Source organism: Nannobrachium achirus, assembly GCF_963921795.1.
Source record: "Nannobrachium achirus genome assembly, chromosome: 6".
Lineage (NCBI taxonomy): Eukaryota > Metazoa > Chordata > Actinopteri > Myctophiformes > Myctophidae > Nannobrachium > Nannobrachium achirus.
Window position 1 is genome coordinate 37,305,619 of NC_137815.1, and position 17,319 is coordinate 37,322,937.

Genomic DNA, 17,319 nt, shown 5'->3' on the forward strand with positions numbered 1-17,319 from the left:
TAAGAGGTCATCCCACTTTAAATATGGCACCGACTGAGTTAATGATGACAGAAATGTCACCTCCCCAGAGGAGGTTTAGGGCGGTCCTCTGTCTCTCTTCTAGTGTCTGTTTAGTTTGGTTTTGGGTGTGTTCCCTACACCATATCCCCCACTTCTACATACTATTGATTTAAATAATCTGTCGCCTTCCTACTCGTCAAATTCAATGAGGGCAGTGAAAAGTGGTAATCCTTTTTATTATGATTGTTGATCATCATACAAAAAGGAGTGTTTGGAAATGACTAGCTCTTTACAGTGAAGAAATCATATTTACATGCTAGCAATATCAAAAATGACGCAATGGCAACCTCTTGTGGTATATAGACTAGTGTGCATCTTCAGGCAATACCTATATATGGCTGGCTCCACAGATACAGTGCAAAGTGTAATACAATCCCTCAGTAATACAAAGTCAAGGCCACTTTACATTACATTGTTTTTAAAAAAAAAAGTTTCATGCGACACAAATATAGACAAACTAATCTATAACATAAAAACAATTTGTAGCAGTTTTACAGAAATCATAAAAACAGTTAAACGCAAAGGTATGCTTCAAATGTGCTAGAGCACCTGCCTCTGCAGTTAGAACCACAGGTTAGATGATGCATCAACACATTGAATGACTGCATAGCTCATAAAAGGTATAGCAGACAATGGCACTTGGAGTATATGGTTCAGGAGTTGTTTCATTATTAAAGCACAGCCGAACGCAGTGTTTGCACGCACAGTATGTTAATCAACGCTAATATATATATTATGTATAAATGTCTTTTTTCAGAGCAAGAAAGTTAGTGTTAAGAAATACAATTTAAATTGCACAGTAGTTTTCCCATATGATTATATGTGCATTATACAGTTATTGCTGTAGATAACCCAGTGGTACAATACTCTTCTCCCGTTCACCTTCACTTCAGTTGTGGAGAGGCAAAGAAGCCATTCTGTCGGGTAGAGCCTTGTCTACTTGAGGAAGTCGATACTTTACTCCTGCTACCGAATCTACAAGGGTTAAGAGAGAAAATCAGTCCAATTCACAATATTTTCCGTTTTAGGCAGTTTTTACAGAAAAATAGCAGAAAGCGCAAGAGACACCTGCGGCTTATAGTCAAGTGCAGCCTGTATATGCAGACCTGCCAACCCTGGCAAATTTTTTTGAGTACTCATGCGCGGGCACGAAGTGCCCGCGCGGCGCCCGCAGCGCCCGCGTTGCAATTTTTGTTGTTTTCCCGCACAAAACAGCGTATATTTTGGGGGGTTCCATGCACCTTTTTGGGTGGGACCTTTACAGTTATGTTAACAAAATTTCACACCAGAAATGTAGCACATTGCATGTCTTGACTTACACTAATAGGAGGAGGCAAGATGTTAGAACAACCTTTTAAATAAAAATGCCATTTGGTCAGGAGAAAAAGTAGCCTAGTATTACCAGGCAATACAGTAATGTTGCTTTGGCAATATTGTTGACAAATCTTTAATAAAATATACTAACTGCACTTGCTCAGAGTTAGTTAACAATAGACTAGCAAAACAGTCTCACCAGTGACTTAATGAATGAACATACATCAACATAATCATGTTATTCAAATAGCAAAATAGCTTTACATTGTCAGGTAGGCTATTTACCTTTAAATATTTACCTGTGTCTTTGTTAAACATTGTTCATTGAGCAGCCTAAATAAAACCACCTTTCTGTGCATGATTTGCATTAAGTTGAAAGTATTCAACTCATGTAGGTTTCTATTCCATCCATTAATTGATATATAGGCCTACATTGTGTATAGATCACATACAGCCTAGTCTGTATATTCATTCATATAGGCTGTAGGCTACTCATTGTTGATACTGATAGACCATTAATGTCATTCATATATTCACAGGTGATAAATGTGTTCACTGTTAATGTTTTTGACAATACACATAGGCCTAATTCATTCATTCATTCATACTCGATGGGTCACACGTTTTGACATTTTCCGACTGGTTGCTCGCTGCAAAACCGTCGTATGACGAAGTATAACTCCAGGCGGACCGGAGCAGCTCGTTGTTTCGTTTCACCAGCGTCGCCAGATAGGGTTAGGTTAGGCATAGTACAAGATTTCACCAATTCTCACCATCGTGGCTGCTATGACATGTGAATTCACCTCAGAGGAGGGTTTTAAAAGTTTATTACCTGTTAGACTCGTTGGCAGCACTACAGGGCGAACAGTCGCTGTGCATCGACTCGCGCAACACCACGGCCCTTCTCCGTATCATCTTCTTTATACATTAATCTGATTAATATCGCCGTTATGTATCCGATCGATAACTCGTCTGCGTTGCTGTGAGATGCGTGCATGCTGAACTAAACCAAAACCTTCTTCTATAACTCTATTACCAAAACAAACAGTCCGCCAATCATTCTTCTTCTGTCGATAAAACGAGCATCGCTTCCGTTCTAGTGCTCCCCAGCGCCATGCGCCCCATTCACACACCATTCATGTGGTGCCTGGGAGGAACTACACGGCATGGAGCAAAAATGTTTGCCTCACTTTGGCCCACAACACAACGAACACAATGCAGAATGTGTTGTGAATACCATCACCCGATAATGCGTAGCCGTTAGAGGAGTTTGCGTACCTGCGTACAGAGACTAAAAATGCGTGCTTACTACGCAAAATGCGTATGGGTTGGCAGGTCTGTATATGTATGTACACATTTGTTTTTCGTTCTAAATTTAGCTGGCGTGGCTTATGTTCAGGCACGGCTTATAGTCCAGCAATCACAGTACTTGATACAGTCTTTTTTTCACTCTCTACCAAATCGCTTTGCCAAAGAATAGCCGATCTACAAGCTTGTAGATCCGCTTTTTTGGCAAATGTTCCACCCAGGATAATGTTATATTTTTATATTTTGATTATCTCGATAATATCGCACATACATTTTTTGGGTCACAATAATCGTGACATGAAATTTTCATATCGCCCCATCCCTGGCATGCCCCTAAATCATATTATCAACACACTACACACTATATAATAGCAAATAAAACTGATGATTGCAGTACACAGTATAGCGTTTAATCAGTAGGGATCGCCAGATGGAGACATTTTTTTTAACCGATAACCGAAATGCCTTATCGGTTACGTAACCGTTAAGGAAATGTGTTCAAGAATGCACAATTTTACCCTTTAAAAACGTGTTGATGCGGTCACGCATCAACACTCGCAAGTTGTGTTTTTTCTCTTTAAAACAGGGTTCAATTTGACAGGTGATGGGATCTGTTTTGGAAAATCCAATCGCTGTGTGTTTCCTGACGAACAAGGCAAGCTCATCTCTGTCAACGTATGGCGGAGAGTTGCAACCCAGAAATTGCATTATGGATTCTTTGGGGGTTTGCGATGAAATCCATATTTGCTTCATGTGTAGGAGTAAAGCTATTTCATCTTTGGGTGAGTGGATGGGTGTTCAGAATCAGAGCACAAAGTCTGCTCTGACTCAGCGAGAGTGTGTGTGTGTGTGTGTGTGTCAGCGATGGGAATGTAGCCTACTGACGTGGTTAGCGGCCCCAACAGGTGCGGAATTGGTGCGGAGGACTGTCCTTGATCGCTCCAAGCCGTTCTGGCGCATTTTAAAACGACTTATTAACGGTCACCATTAACCGCTAGTGTTTACCGGTAACTCATTTTCTTTAACTGTAAAAGAGTTATGCTATCCCTAATAATCAGAGTACAGTATGTATGAGTGTGCACTTACAGGGTGGTGCTGGAGAGGGTCTGCTTCATGCGCTGGGAGAGCGAGCTGGAAGACGGGGTCTTAGTCATCGCATGGTGCTCTGGAGTGGTCACTGGTCCCAATATGCTCACTGCAAAGAATGACCATGAATACAGTACATCTTAAAATGAGTCTCTTTCTTCTTCGTTATCCACGTTTTATCACCCGCCCCATATTTTTCCATTTTTGATTGAATTGAATGTTGTTTTCTTGTGTTATAAAGCACTTTGAACAAAAGTTTATAATTACAAACAGTCCCATTGATGAGTAGGGACACATCTAGGTCTTGTTTCTCACAATTATTCTAGAGATATGTCAAGAATATGTTTTTATGTTATGCACATACGAGGTGTGTAAGAAAAGGGCAGGACTGTGGCAGTACCATTCGTTGTACAACAAATGTAGTTTATGCCCATGTCCATCTCTTCCCTCCCACATAAAATAGCAGAACTCTCATTGGTCAATATACTCCATTAGGATTATTTACCTTGGTGGGGATCAGGTGTGTGCATGTCTTCACCGTTGTTCATGTTCATGTTATCTGGATGGGCAAACTGACTCCAGTACTCGGCTGGGATACTCAGCAAGCGCTCGATCACCTGGGAACAGGAGCTATTGGTCAGATGCTTTTCTGAGGGAGTTTTGCCTAATAGGTCAAGTCATGTGGCAAATTATTAACGTTTATTTGAATATCTTGAAGCAAAGCAGGAACGGGCTGGATCAGTGCTCACATGTTGTAAATGGGAAAACACTGTTCACATCCACAGAGCATCATTTCAGTCATCTCCACTGTACTTACCCGTGGCTGTCTGCTGGTGTCATGTAAGATGGTCATTGGGTCTGGGTCAGGGACAGCATGGCCTACCAGCGTGGGGCCAAACACCCTGGCAAGGTTGTTCACGTCCATCTTGTTTTCCGTAAACTGGGACACCCTGGGAAGGAGTGGGGTCATCAAGTTAATATTATGAAAAGTCAAAGGGGGGGCAATAATAATGACAATAGAAAACAATGATTCCATGAATCATTGCTTCCAATAAGCCACTCACTCCTCTCACAAATGTAAAGCAAGCAACTGGACACAACTTATCCTGGCTATGTGTATTATTATTTAGCCATGTTTGATACATTAGGGCGACTTCTAACACGCCTAAATGAAATGGGTTTAAAAAGGACTTACTTCTGTAGATGAATCATCAAGCAGGCCAGGGTGTCACGGTTGGGGTAAGGCAGCTCACTGACAGTCTGGTAGAACATGGCCAGGCTGTTGCCCTCATCCTGGATTTCTGGGGGCAAAACAAGACTAATGATTGACAGCTGGGATTCTCTGACCTCTGCTGTAGCAAGATGTCCTTTATGACTACCCAAGGAGACACTAAGCTTCAACTGTGTGACTGTGCGTTTCAGAAGGTTAAATTGAAGATATTTCAAAAACCATATATTTTTGAAGGCCTCCAGTCAGTGAATTAAAGTTAAACTCTCAATTTAACTGTGTATAGCAGACATTCTAAATGTAACTGTATTTAAGACCTTTTAAGGCTTGTTTTAAATTATAACACACCATTTAAGATACTTTAATGATCTTTACACAACAACGCTGTATTAGAAAGAGCAATAATCACACAAAGACAGTCACTGTCACTTTCAGAAGAGGAATAATCATGTAATTTTCAGTTCTGGTAGCATCTCAGGAACTAACCTGCTGCCTCCATGAAGGCTTTGTTGAGGCGGCAGGTGAGCAGGGGCTCCGGGAGGTTCCTGAGGAAGTCTTTGAGGACGCCCGTGATGACGTTAATGTCGTCTATTTTGTTTAGGGAAGGCAGAGTCTTCCCTCTCATGAACTTCTCCTTCAGCTCTTTGACCAGGCGGTCAGTGCCAGAAAGGCGGTACAGGCCCACCTGTGGAAAAGGAAACGATCCAAGAAAAGAAGTAGTCATTTGTTTGACCCATTCACAGTTGATACAGGTGCATTAAATTAAAATGACTAAAAATAGAGCATATCTCCTACAATACAGACAGGGAAAATGAGGGCTGTACAAGGATAATGAAGGCCTGGAGCCATCCTCACCTCACGCATTCCCCTACGCTCAATCTCCCTGATGCACTGGATCACCAGGATGGGGATCATGGGAGCAGTGGGCGGAGCAAAGTCAGCCAGCGTCGCCGCAGCCTGCACACAGGATACATGGATGAAAAGGCTTTGGTGTGAGTATAGTGCAGAGGTTCTCAAACGTATACATTTGAAGGTCTCCCCTTAAGTTTGACAGTGTACAAATGGAACCAAATGGGCCTGTTAGGGTCCATTTGGTTCCATTTGTACACTGTCAAAGTTACAGACTTGTAAGGGTCAATGTAGACCCCCATAAAGGAACATAGAGAGTCCCTGAAATCCACTTTGAGAACCACTGGTATAGTGAAGAAACATTGAAACATGGAGGAAATGAATGCATGCCATGTGCCTCAAAATGCAACGCAGTACCTCTGTGGTCCTCATGGGGGTGCCAAAAGCACTAGGGTTACAGGGCAAGGGGCAGCGGTCTCTGCACTCTGGGTGGGTCACCATCCTGCAGTCCTGGCACCGCAGGTACATCTTGCCAAACTTGGTTCTCCTTCCACATGGTACACAGAACTCAGACTTGATAACCTTGATGCAAGAGATGAGTGCACGACAGTTTAGATAGCACCCAGATGAGGCGAGCAGACATTTCAGTTCACAAGCTGCAACTAACACTCACACTAACACTTAATACGGTATACACAATTAATCTGCCAATTACTTTTTGAATATTTGATTAATTTAGACCACAAAATTACAGTAAGATAGTCATAATGTAAATGAAAAATATTATTAATTTAATTTAACACATCGAGTGCCCGGATGTATGACGTGTGTGTGTTGCTGGTGCCCATGGCAACGCGTCATTCTACCTACCGGCGAGAGTACTGGCGAGAAAAGTAATCCGAGTAAATGTAATCGGAGTATGTCCTGTTTATTTCGCGAAAATCTTTTCTTTCAGTCAGGACCGTTTTTTATCATTTCTAAGCCACATTGTTTGTGTTATGGCAGGTAGAAGAGGCTGCCGTTTTGAAATGAAAGTGATTTAAAAGCTAGATTAGGAGAAAACCACGTTTTTGTGCAGCCGTTAGACAGGAAGTCAACGAGACACACAGCGCGTCCGGGTGACGTAATTGCGCGCTGCATGTTGGGAAATGGAGTTTGTTTCATCACCGCGGCAGCCAAGTGCAGTAGCTACAGTACAGTATAGTTTACTGTACAACGCGTCAAACGCGTCGTGGGCCTCCAGCGACATCAAAGAGATTGGCTTGTAGACACCACGTGGGCACCCGATGTGTTAAAGGATATGCATTTGCATTTTGGTGATGTGAATAGCAAATGTCTACATGAACTAATAATAATACATCACTAAACTGATTATTCAATTAAATGTATTGTTTATGGTTAAATACAAATCAGATCAATTTCGAAATCAGAAAATATGAATCAGTTTGATGTTGGCCACAGACCATATGGACATGAGCTGGAGCTTGCCTGTGAAATGCGTCAAGGGATTTGATTTGAACAAAATAAGACCAAAGGAGGTGGGGTTGGGTCTTCTATGGTAATGCTGGACTTGACACCCATCTCATGAGTCATAACAGGTCAGTGAAATATGTACCGTTTTAGGGATCAACTGGTGTTTCTTTCCTCCGCCATTGGCTCTGGGAGTTCTGGGCGGATGTGGGACATTAGTGCTTGGCGTACTGGGAGCCTCACTGGCCGTATCAGACTGATCTGTAGTGGTGGTATCGGCCCATGCTGGACCTGGGCCTGGAGAGAAATCATGATGATGTGTCACACCTCAAAATCACCAAACTTCACTTGTGGTCAAGACTGGTTTAAAAACAGAATATTTCTGCTTACAACCTAGGTTTCAGTGAGATCATGATCACTGATCAAGGCTCAAATGAAGATGGATTAGATTAGAAGGTTCAATCTCACCAGTCCTTCTAGTGCGTAAGTAGTAAGGCACCGTCTCAATGGTGGAGACCATCGTCTCAGCAGGCCCACCATTGGCCACGACAGTGATGGTGGTTTTGGTTCCCAAAGACTCATTGATCTGAATAATGAGACACGCATTTCATCGTCAACAAACACGGTTCCTCTTCAAATGATGAACAAAAAAACTAAACAAAAAACATCACAAATCTGAGCATGCTAGTGCCAGAGGTCAGTATTACCCTCTCTGCCGCACGGCCTGTGGAACGGGGTTTCTTCACTGCCTGTGGAGGAGCATCGCAGAGTTTTCTGGAGGAACGCTGAGGATGGGAAAAAAGGACAAAATACTCTTTAACATTAACTGAACTTGATATCCTTAAAAAAAAGTGTCTAGCAAGCCATTGTCAATGTTTGTTTGACCATCAAACCTACAGGCTGCATATATTAAGGCAAATGACACCTCAATAGGCTTTGTAGAAAAATCGTACTGAAATGAGACACTCACTCTTTTCTGACGTTTGCGTAATCTCACATTCTTCATCACAGAGGCATCCCAGTCCTGGAGAGAGATGTTGATAAACATACAAGTAATTTTAATTTGATGGAAGAATATAATGAATCTTGTACATAAGTTCTAAAATTCAAATCGTTTATGGTAGTAATAATTACCAAATCTCTTCACCAAAAATAGCCCATCTACAAGCTAAGCACTAGTTAGCACCAAATGGGTTGTCAGCTTGCAGATCAGCTATTTTCGCCTATTATGACCATGTCCAGAATAGGGAAACTAGTATAGGGGTCATGGGGTTGAATCAGTGGATTACTGCCATTATTATACAATAAATAACACAACTATAGGATACGTATATAAAAAGGGTTAAACATACCACAGAGTCATCTGTTTGGTCATAGCTGATGTCTGACAGCATGGAGGCTGATTCATTAATACAGGTTAACCTGTGAGAAAGCACACAATCAGGAGTAGGGATGGGATGATAATCGTTATTATCGTAATAAAAAAACACTCACAATCGTGGAGATTAAAATTTATCATGAAATTATCCTCCGTCATGCACTAGTCTGGGATCAATTCAACTTTTTTTGCCGAGCTGCATATCTGGTACCACTTAAACCCTTTTATAATTTGTAAAACGGACCTGAGAATACAAAATCTCTTAATAAATAGCCGATCTACAACAAGCTCACAACGGGTTGAGCTTGTAGATCTGCCATTTTTGGCAAATTTTTCTTCCCAGGATAATGGATGTTGGGGATATTTTGATTATCGCGATAATATAGTAAATCAAACTTTTTTTGGTCACATTAATCGTGGCATGATATTTCATATCGTCCCATCCTTAATAGGACTCACTCACCTGCGGCTGTTGTTGAGGTTAGCCTTGGCGACCTGGGAGTGAGCGCTGAGGAAGGCCAGGGCAGAGCGCTGCTCCTCGCTCAGGTGAACACTGCTGCTGCTGCTCTCTGAGATCAACAGGTCCTTGATGAGCTGCAGCTGACGCTCCTGGAGCCACCGTAAACAAGCAAACAGAAACATTATTAGTGTGATTATTATTATTAGTGTTAATGGACATAAGTAAGTAATGCATTGGCTTATAAAGCAGTGGCCTATCTTCATCAAAATAAGGTATGAACATATGCATAAGTTATTGATCAGGACAGTTATTAATGATCGAAAATCCTCCAGCAATTCAACCCGACAGTCTTAAGGGCATTGTGAAAATCGACAGAAAACCATTTAGATTTTAATATGACACGGAAGTTTAAGTATGCGATAAGGTCTTGCTGCGCGCAGTGCGCGTCATTATGGCGTATATGGACACGACGGGCTGATAATTCCCAGAGGCGGAGCCGAGGGGAATTATCAGCCTGAAGTGACTTATTACCCGGCTAATAAATAAAATGTATAATTTGACTCAAAACTAAAAAAACAAGTATTTCCTTGTTTACAGATGGCTGAAAGTGCGTCCTCCCCAGCGTAACACGGTCGCCTTGGAAAACAAGGAAGTGCAGATCAAATAGAATCCATTTTCTGTTACTGCGTCGTCTATTTATCGCCTCAAATGTTTTTAAAAACATTCTCCAGAGCAACGTTTAGTTGTAAATGACGCTGTGTGTGTTTACATGGAAGATGTTGGATACGGCACTAAATCCACGCAGTGCAGCCTGAATGCAGCAGCTGCTCTGAGCCGTTGATTAGGCAGCGGTGAATTATAGAGCGGAGCAGTCATTATACGCCTATAATTCACCGCTGATTTCAGCGCTCGACCAATCAGAATCAAGCTTCCAAACAAGCCGGGTAATAATAATGAATATACTAACCAGCTTTTCATATTCTGCCTCGGCCTTCTGCCGCCGTCGTATTTCCACGTCAACCTGGTTCCGGGCGTGCTTCAACTTGACCTCCAGGGACCCCCTCTCTGTTTCTGCCTTAGACAGGACCTCCTTACAGGAGCCCAGCTCCACATCGGCCTGCAACCACTTCTTACGGCACTCCTCGAAGTTCATCGCTAGCTGGATGAACTCTGGATTGATGGACACAGGAGAACAGCTTGTTTACTTACGTGATTTGCCTTAGCCAGAACCTTCTTACAGGAATATATGTTTTTGATTTATAATGTGTTTGTCAAATCAACCCCTTTAGAACCTGAATCAGAGTTAATAAGATCAAAACCAGTGGTGTAACTAAGTACATTTACTCGCGTACAATTTTGAGGTATTTTACACATACTGGAGTACTTACTTTACTCCACTACATCTCAGAGGCAAATTTTACTTTTCTCTATTTGAAAACATTAGATTTTGATTATCGTTACAAAACAGACTTGAAAGCCAAACAGTAACGTTTTTTTCCCCTTCATGTTCAACGACATCAATTATTTGAGCGACAGTTAATTGTCAACTAAAATGTCATATTTGTGAGATTCGTGACAGCCCTAGTGATCTGTTAAAATAATTATAATGTGTCGGCTAAAGTCTATTATTTAGTGCCAATGAAAATAATACAACTGTCCTTCAGAAAGGGACATTTAAGGAAACCTTTACCCAATACCCAGTCAAATGCAAACTAAATAGAAGAACAATAGTGATACTCCTTTATTATTCAAATGGTAATGTTCTCAATTATTTGAATTACTTGAAAAGCCACTTCTAACCCCCACCACAATGACTCTCCCAGTCACATCTGTCTTGGGCTGCACCCCACCTACACTTTCCACAATATACATGCACACAGAATACGCTAGACTACAGATGTGGTCATGTTTATATTCAAAGACTGCACAGTTAATCTAACCAGTATCCTGGATGCTTTATTTTTTTATCACTAGGATTTAACCTACAGTATATTATGATTTCCATAAGCAGCGACATTCATTCAACTTTCAGACCCAATCGGTGAAACAAAAAGTAGCCACCACCATCATCCATTCCATACCATGTTTTTTATTCAATATAGCTACTGTATGTGACTGAGTAACAAACAGTAAGAATGTATTTCTAAACTGTATTAAGCAATGTGCATTGTGAGCTTGTAGATCAGATCTGCTATTTTCAAAAGATGTTCATACTACAATTTATACTGCATTCTGCATACTACTTTTGGTACTTTTAAGATACCTTTTTACTCAAGTGAATTTTGAATTCCAGACATTTACTTGTAACAGTATGTTACAAGTAAACAAGAACTATTCATAATAAGAGTATTCTCGACATTGGGTAGTATTCATACTTTTACTTTAGTAGAACATTTGAGTTATTTTATCCTCCACCGATCAACATCCAAGCAGTGAAGCACACATTGAGGTGTCACATTCCAGAGCCATACCACTGATACCAGACCAGTGGTTTACTTACGTGGTTCGATGCCTTCGTTCAGGACTTCCACATGCTGCAGCAGCTTCTGAAACTGGTTGTGCAGGTTCACACCACCAGACGACTCCATCATCATGTTTGTATACTAGAGATCAGCTAAACCATAGAATAGATAGCAGCATTAGCATTTAGCACAGAGAAATGGGTGAAGTTGAGCTGGCTGATGTTGCATTGAGACATAATAAAGTTACTATATAAACCAGTGGTGTAAAGTAAGTAACTAAGTACATTTACTCAAGTACTGTACTTAAGTAATATATTTGTACTTTACTTGAGTATTTCCAATGTCCAATACTTTTACTTCTACTCCACTACATATTGTACCTTTACTCCACTACAAGTACTTGAAAACGTTAGTTTAGTTACTGGTTACTTTGTGGCAACTCTCTCTTCTTACTTTACAAAACACTTAAACAGGACATTCTGCATAATGAGTACTTTCTACCTTTGGTAATTCAAGAACATTTTGATAGCAATACTTTTGTACTTTTACTCAAGTACATTTTAAATGTCGGACTTTTACTTGTAACGGAGTATTTCTACATTGCAGAATTGTTTAAGTACAACACATGTGTAGCCTACATGTGTTCTTAGTACCTTTCCCACCGCTTCAGTTGGAATAGCTGAGCAGTTAACGTCCCATCACGTAATGTCGGTTATAAAGTAGAAAACAGAAAGAAACGTACTCACCAGTTCTCGTTTGTAATGTTCCGGGTTCCAGAGGTTAAGAAGAACTAAGATTATTAGATCACTGAACAGAGTTACACGACAGTTTGTCCATGAAAGCCACACCTGTGTGCGACTGTGAGTGTGTCGAAACTAAAGACTACTAACTCTAGTGACTAGTCTAGTCTCGACTCGACTCTCTTCTGCTGTGCGTTGAAGTTTCAAAAACAGCGCTCCTTTCTGCTTCCGTTTCCTGGAAGAGACTAGAGTGCACTCTGTCGCCCCCTCCGGCGGGGGGCGGTGTTGTAACGGCACAATATCCAATAGTTAGTCTTTCTGTAAATTTGACTTGACTGTGTGGAAGTCATTAAAGCATAATATGGACACTTTGGTGTTTTGGGTTGAAATAATGTAAAGTATACATGATCCTAACATGCACGGTACACAATTTATCACTTTATCAGACCTAAACGTACCCTTCGGATTATTGGGGAGATAGCTTCAATAATTGCTCAATTGATTAGAAATTGATGTTATTCTCATATGCATTGCACAGTGAAACAGCTGTCAAAGGTGCACAAAACAGATTCTGCCAATATATATATATATATATATATATATATATATATAACATAACCATTTTATTGTATCTTATAGTTTAGTTTTTTTATATATAAAAATGTTAACTGTGGATTAGAATCCAAATCAAAATAATCAACAGAGCAACTATTGAAGTGTGTGTGTGTGTGTGTGTGTGTGTGTGTGTGTGTGTGTGTGTGTGCGTGCGTGCGTGCGTGCGTGCGTGCGTGCGTGCGTGCGTGCGTGCGTGCGTGCGTGCGTGCGTGCGTGTGTGCTATCTGTGTGTCAAATATACAGTAGGCATAGTTTGCTGTCACTATATCAAGATTAGATAGGCTGTAGCAGGGGTGTCAGAATGATGGCTATAGCCGCTATAGTAACATTATGTGTGCATGAAAACCTTATCACGTGTAGCAAACTGTGTGTGTCCTCTTTAGAGCGCCTGTCCTGTAGCATCATTAATCATTTCCAGTTGACATATCTAGGTGCAGTGCAGCAACTGTGTAGTAAGGCTTAATGATCAGAACACAGACATTCAAAGATACAATTAGTGTATTTCAATTAAATAACTTACCATTTATGTAACATATAAACATATTTGACAACCAATATCATAGAGTCCTAATCTTATTAGACAAATAGTTGGAGCATTACAAATATTCAAGGGAGCTGGTCTGACCCCCTCCTTCTCCTGCTCAACTGTGAGTGTGTCTGTATGTGTGTGTGTGTGTGTGTGTGTGTGTGTGTGTGTGTGTGTGTGTGTGTGTGCGTGCGTGCGTGCGTGCGTGCGTGCGTGCGTGTGTGTGTGTGTGCTCATGCTTATGCACAGTTGAGCAGGTCGAGAATGTCACTGCCAGCTAACCTGTCATTGAAAACGTCCTTATTCTTTGAAGGCCTGTCATTTCTAGTGCATCAGAGAAGGGAGGCCTACATCTCCTCCACCTCCTGTCACGCGTGGAAGGGGAAGATGGACTTCATATTAACACAACTGACCCCCAAAAAAGGAGTTCCCATACTTTTTCTGTGGATGTTGGCCCTCATGCTGTCGTAATCGCCCTGCCATAAGGTTGGGTGGCAGGTTGGTCTTGATCGTGTGTGTGAGAGAGAGAGAGAGAGGGTGTGTGTGCGTGTGTGTGTGTGTGCGTGCGTGCGTGCGTGCGTGCGTGCGTGCGTGCGTGCGTGCGTGTGTGTGTGTGTGTGCGTGCCAATGTTAGTATGCGTGCGTGTGTGTGTGTGTGTGCGTGCCAATGTTAGTAGTGTGTTTTGTTTTTACAATGCCTCTCAGTGCTGCAAGTCCATTAGAGTTGATTTGAGATAATAGGAGTTGCCAGTCAATACAGGCTCTCTGTCTTTATCAATTATTCAACTCTATATAAGCACATTATTTAACTACCTGGAACTTCTTTTTACACCAACCATTTCATACTTTCTCTTGGACTGACAACTCATCTCTCTCTCTATCTGTGTGTGTGTGTGTGTGTGTGTGTGTGTGTGTGTGTGTGTGTGTGTGTGTGTGTGTGTGTGTGTGTGTGTGTGTGTGTGTGTGTGTGTCTCTCTCTCTCTCTCTCTCTCTCTAAGTACAATTTGGCGTCAAGAGTAAGAATGTGCTGCCAAAAGTAATCCGGGAAATCATTATTGTTGCGAAATGGAGCAGTTCCTCTCAGAAGATAATTGTTTTTACCTAAATGTTTCTGATGGCCCCATACAATTAGCTTTTAATTCATTATTAATGAGGCCAAATAATTGGAACATGTCCACCTGACAAATCTATTTTTCCACACTATTAAAGGACCACGTCACCCATTTTCACCCTGTCCTCACTAGTGCTCATTACTGTATAAGATGCCACCATTTCTGTCTACTTGCTCTGTCTCAGTTGGACAGTTGCCTCTGTGGACAGTTCAGAAACTTGCCTACCAGTGACATCATCAGAAGGCCTGTTTGGTCATTTCAAACAAGATATCAAACCTTTGGTATTAATGCAAGAACAGCTTTCCAGGAAGAGAAAGACTGTAGTTTCTCACAGCTTGGAAACTTTCTGAACTGTCCATAGCCCAACAATGAGACAGAGTTTGTCTACGTAAATTGTGCTATCTTACAATGACCATTAGTAAAGACCAACACATTAAGAGAATGTTGAAAATGGGTGAAGTGTTACGACAGTCACATTGAATATTTGCATTATGCTCAAGAGTAGGGATGGGTATCGTCTGCGATACTTTTAATGGTATCGAGTGCATGACGTCGATACTATCGGGTATCGGTTCACGTAAAAATGAACAATACCTCGTTTTGATACTCTGGAACGCACCCCTGGCCGGTCGCATCTGTAACAGTTGGGCTACTGAGAGTTTAATGACTGCTTTAGTAGGCTACACTCGTTACTGTGGAAAATAGCCGACAATAGCTTATAATGTTTATTATTATGATGATTATCCAACGTCTATACTCTCTGCTCCGCCACACTGTGATCATCATCATCACCTCTGCTCTACCGCAGCAGCGGTAAAGCAGTTAAACTTAAATAAAAAGAATCGAAAAGGGTATCTTATCGATTCCCAGGTATCGAAAAAGGTATCGTATCGATTCAAAGGTGAACGATACCCATCCCTACTCAAGAGGCTTGCACATTATTTTCTACCACACCTTTCTAATCCTTTCTAGGTCTGATCATGTTGGTAGCACAAAACAATATAAAACAATACTCAAACTGCAGGGGGGGGGGAATAATTTACAGGACAGAATAGTTTTTTGTAAGCCCTAATAAGTATGTTTCAGAAACGAGCACCACTGAATTGTGCTGACTTTAAGGTTAGGGTTTCCCCTTTGCACCATCATAACGGTAATGGATCCACAAGCAGCCTCATGGGGACCGCTTGGCATCTACACTAGGCTACTTAGGAAAATGCATCACAAGATCCTTTTTATCTGGACATCCTGTGGATATTTGTATGATAAATAAAGTATGGGTGAAGTTAGCTGGTCTAAATAAACCAAAATTTAAACAAGCATTGTGATACCGCCGCTGTTGTTCCATAGAGATGAGTCTATCTTGCACTTCGGTGTACATCTCATGCATGTTCATAACATCTTTATCTACAGAAAAGAAACAAAACAAAACAAATGAAAAAGTCAACGTCTTATAAATTATTATATATAATATGTAAATTGCTGACTCATAAATAGTGCGCAATTATAAATCGGACAGAACAGGTCAAAATATGGAACTAAACCCCAATTAAACTATAATTTGACAGGATGCCAAATGAAACATTACACCACTGACCAGACTACATTCAGCACCTCTCTGGCTGTCTGTTGACACTGAGTGAGTCTATAGTTATGTGATGCAGGCCATCGAAATAACTTGATTACACATTGAATCAGCCACTCAAGAGTGCTTCTTGGAAAAGGTTCCTTTCCCACAATGCTTCAGAGCAAAAACATCAATGGAACTTTTTTACCTTCCATTTCATGAAATGTGATGCTTGGACAGTACTCTCTACCATTACCCCCAATGCAATTAGGAGTAAACTAAAGAAAGCTTAGTGTGTCCAGTCTCACTGAGGGAGGAAATTCTCTATAAAATAGTATTTGTTTTTTATTGTTAAGTTTTAGCTGTGTAGCATGTTGCTTAAGTGAGTCACAGAAACATTCAAACTAAAACCAGGAAAAAATACATTTCTGTTTGGCAAACTTCGGCATTTGTTGAAAACTAGCTTTAAATTTCTTATAAAACAAGTATACATAGAGGACAACAATAAGCTTGTTAGTGTTGACAAGGCAATGGCTAAGTCTGAGTTTGAAGAGTCAGGCAGTGCTCATAACTGTAGCTTATTCACAATGTATTTGTACCAGTGTTATGTTTCATAAACAAGCATCTTTATGGGCATTTCTGTACTGGCTCAGTAAATATGTTTTTGCTTTCAGAGCGATATCACAGTTATTGAATTTTAGTAACTTTACGGATAGTTGAAAATTTGCAAGAACATACTGTTTACGGTAAAATAAGAGAAAATATAGGAGTGAACAAACCTTCGATGTTAATGAGATAGCTTTTTGTGCATTAAGTGTTGAGGCAAACATCAAGGTAATGTGAACACTGCCCAAATTCTTCAGGTTTTTGCAAAAGGGTCATACCTGATGGTGCTGCATGTGGAGTGGCAGGAAATGCATCAAATCATCAATTAATCATAATATTGATTCATTGCTTTGGGGTCACAGTTTCTTGTATTTGTCTTATAGTCTTATGCACTAATCTCTCAGGATATACAGTAAGTGCATTGAACATTGTGTCCCTGGGTACAGCACTCATATGCTTGCAGATGCGAGTGGAAGGTAAACATTTCAAAAAGAAGCATAATAGACAATTTTGCTACAATCAGAGCACTGTGTGAGGACCT

The 17,319-nt window shown here is 40.9% G+C and overlaps 1 protein-coding gene across 1 annotated transcript; it reads right to left on the bottom strand.

Annotated features, from left to right (window-relative positions):
- Positions 1–944: 944 nt before the first annotated feature.
- LOC308287761 (rac GTPase-activating protein 1-like) lies at positions 945–12,484 on the bottom strand (the record flags this gene model as incomplete). Its single annotated transcript, XM_080729014.1, has 17 exons — positions 12,362–12,484; positions 11,654–11,767; positions 10,121–10,323; positions 9,157–9,302; positions 8,668–8,737; positions 8,286–8,339; positions 8,023–8,100; positions 7,784–7,901; positions 7,461–7,612; positions 6,263–6,427; positions 5,852–5,947; positions 5,483–5,681; positions 4,964–5,069; positions 4,586–4,718; positions 4,274–4,385; positions 3,769–3,877; positions 945–1,035 (listed from the first exon to the last, which is right to left on the bottom strand). The coding sequence occupies exons 2-17, from the start codon at positions 11,745–11,747 to the stop codon at positions 945–947; spliced, it is 1,926 nt and encodes a 641-aa protein (XP_080585140.1). The 5' UTR covers positions 11,748–11,767; positions 12,362–12,484.
- Positions 12,485–17,319: the final 4,835 nt, after the last annotated feature.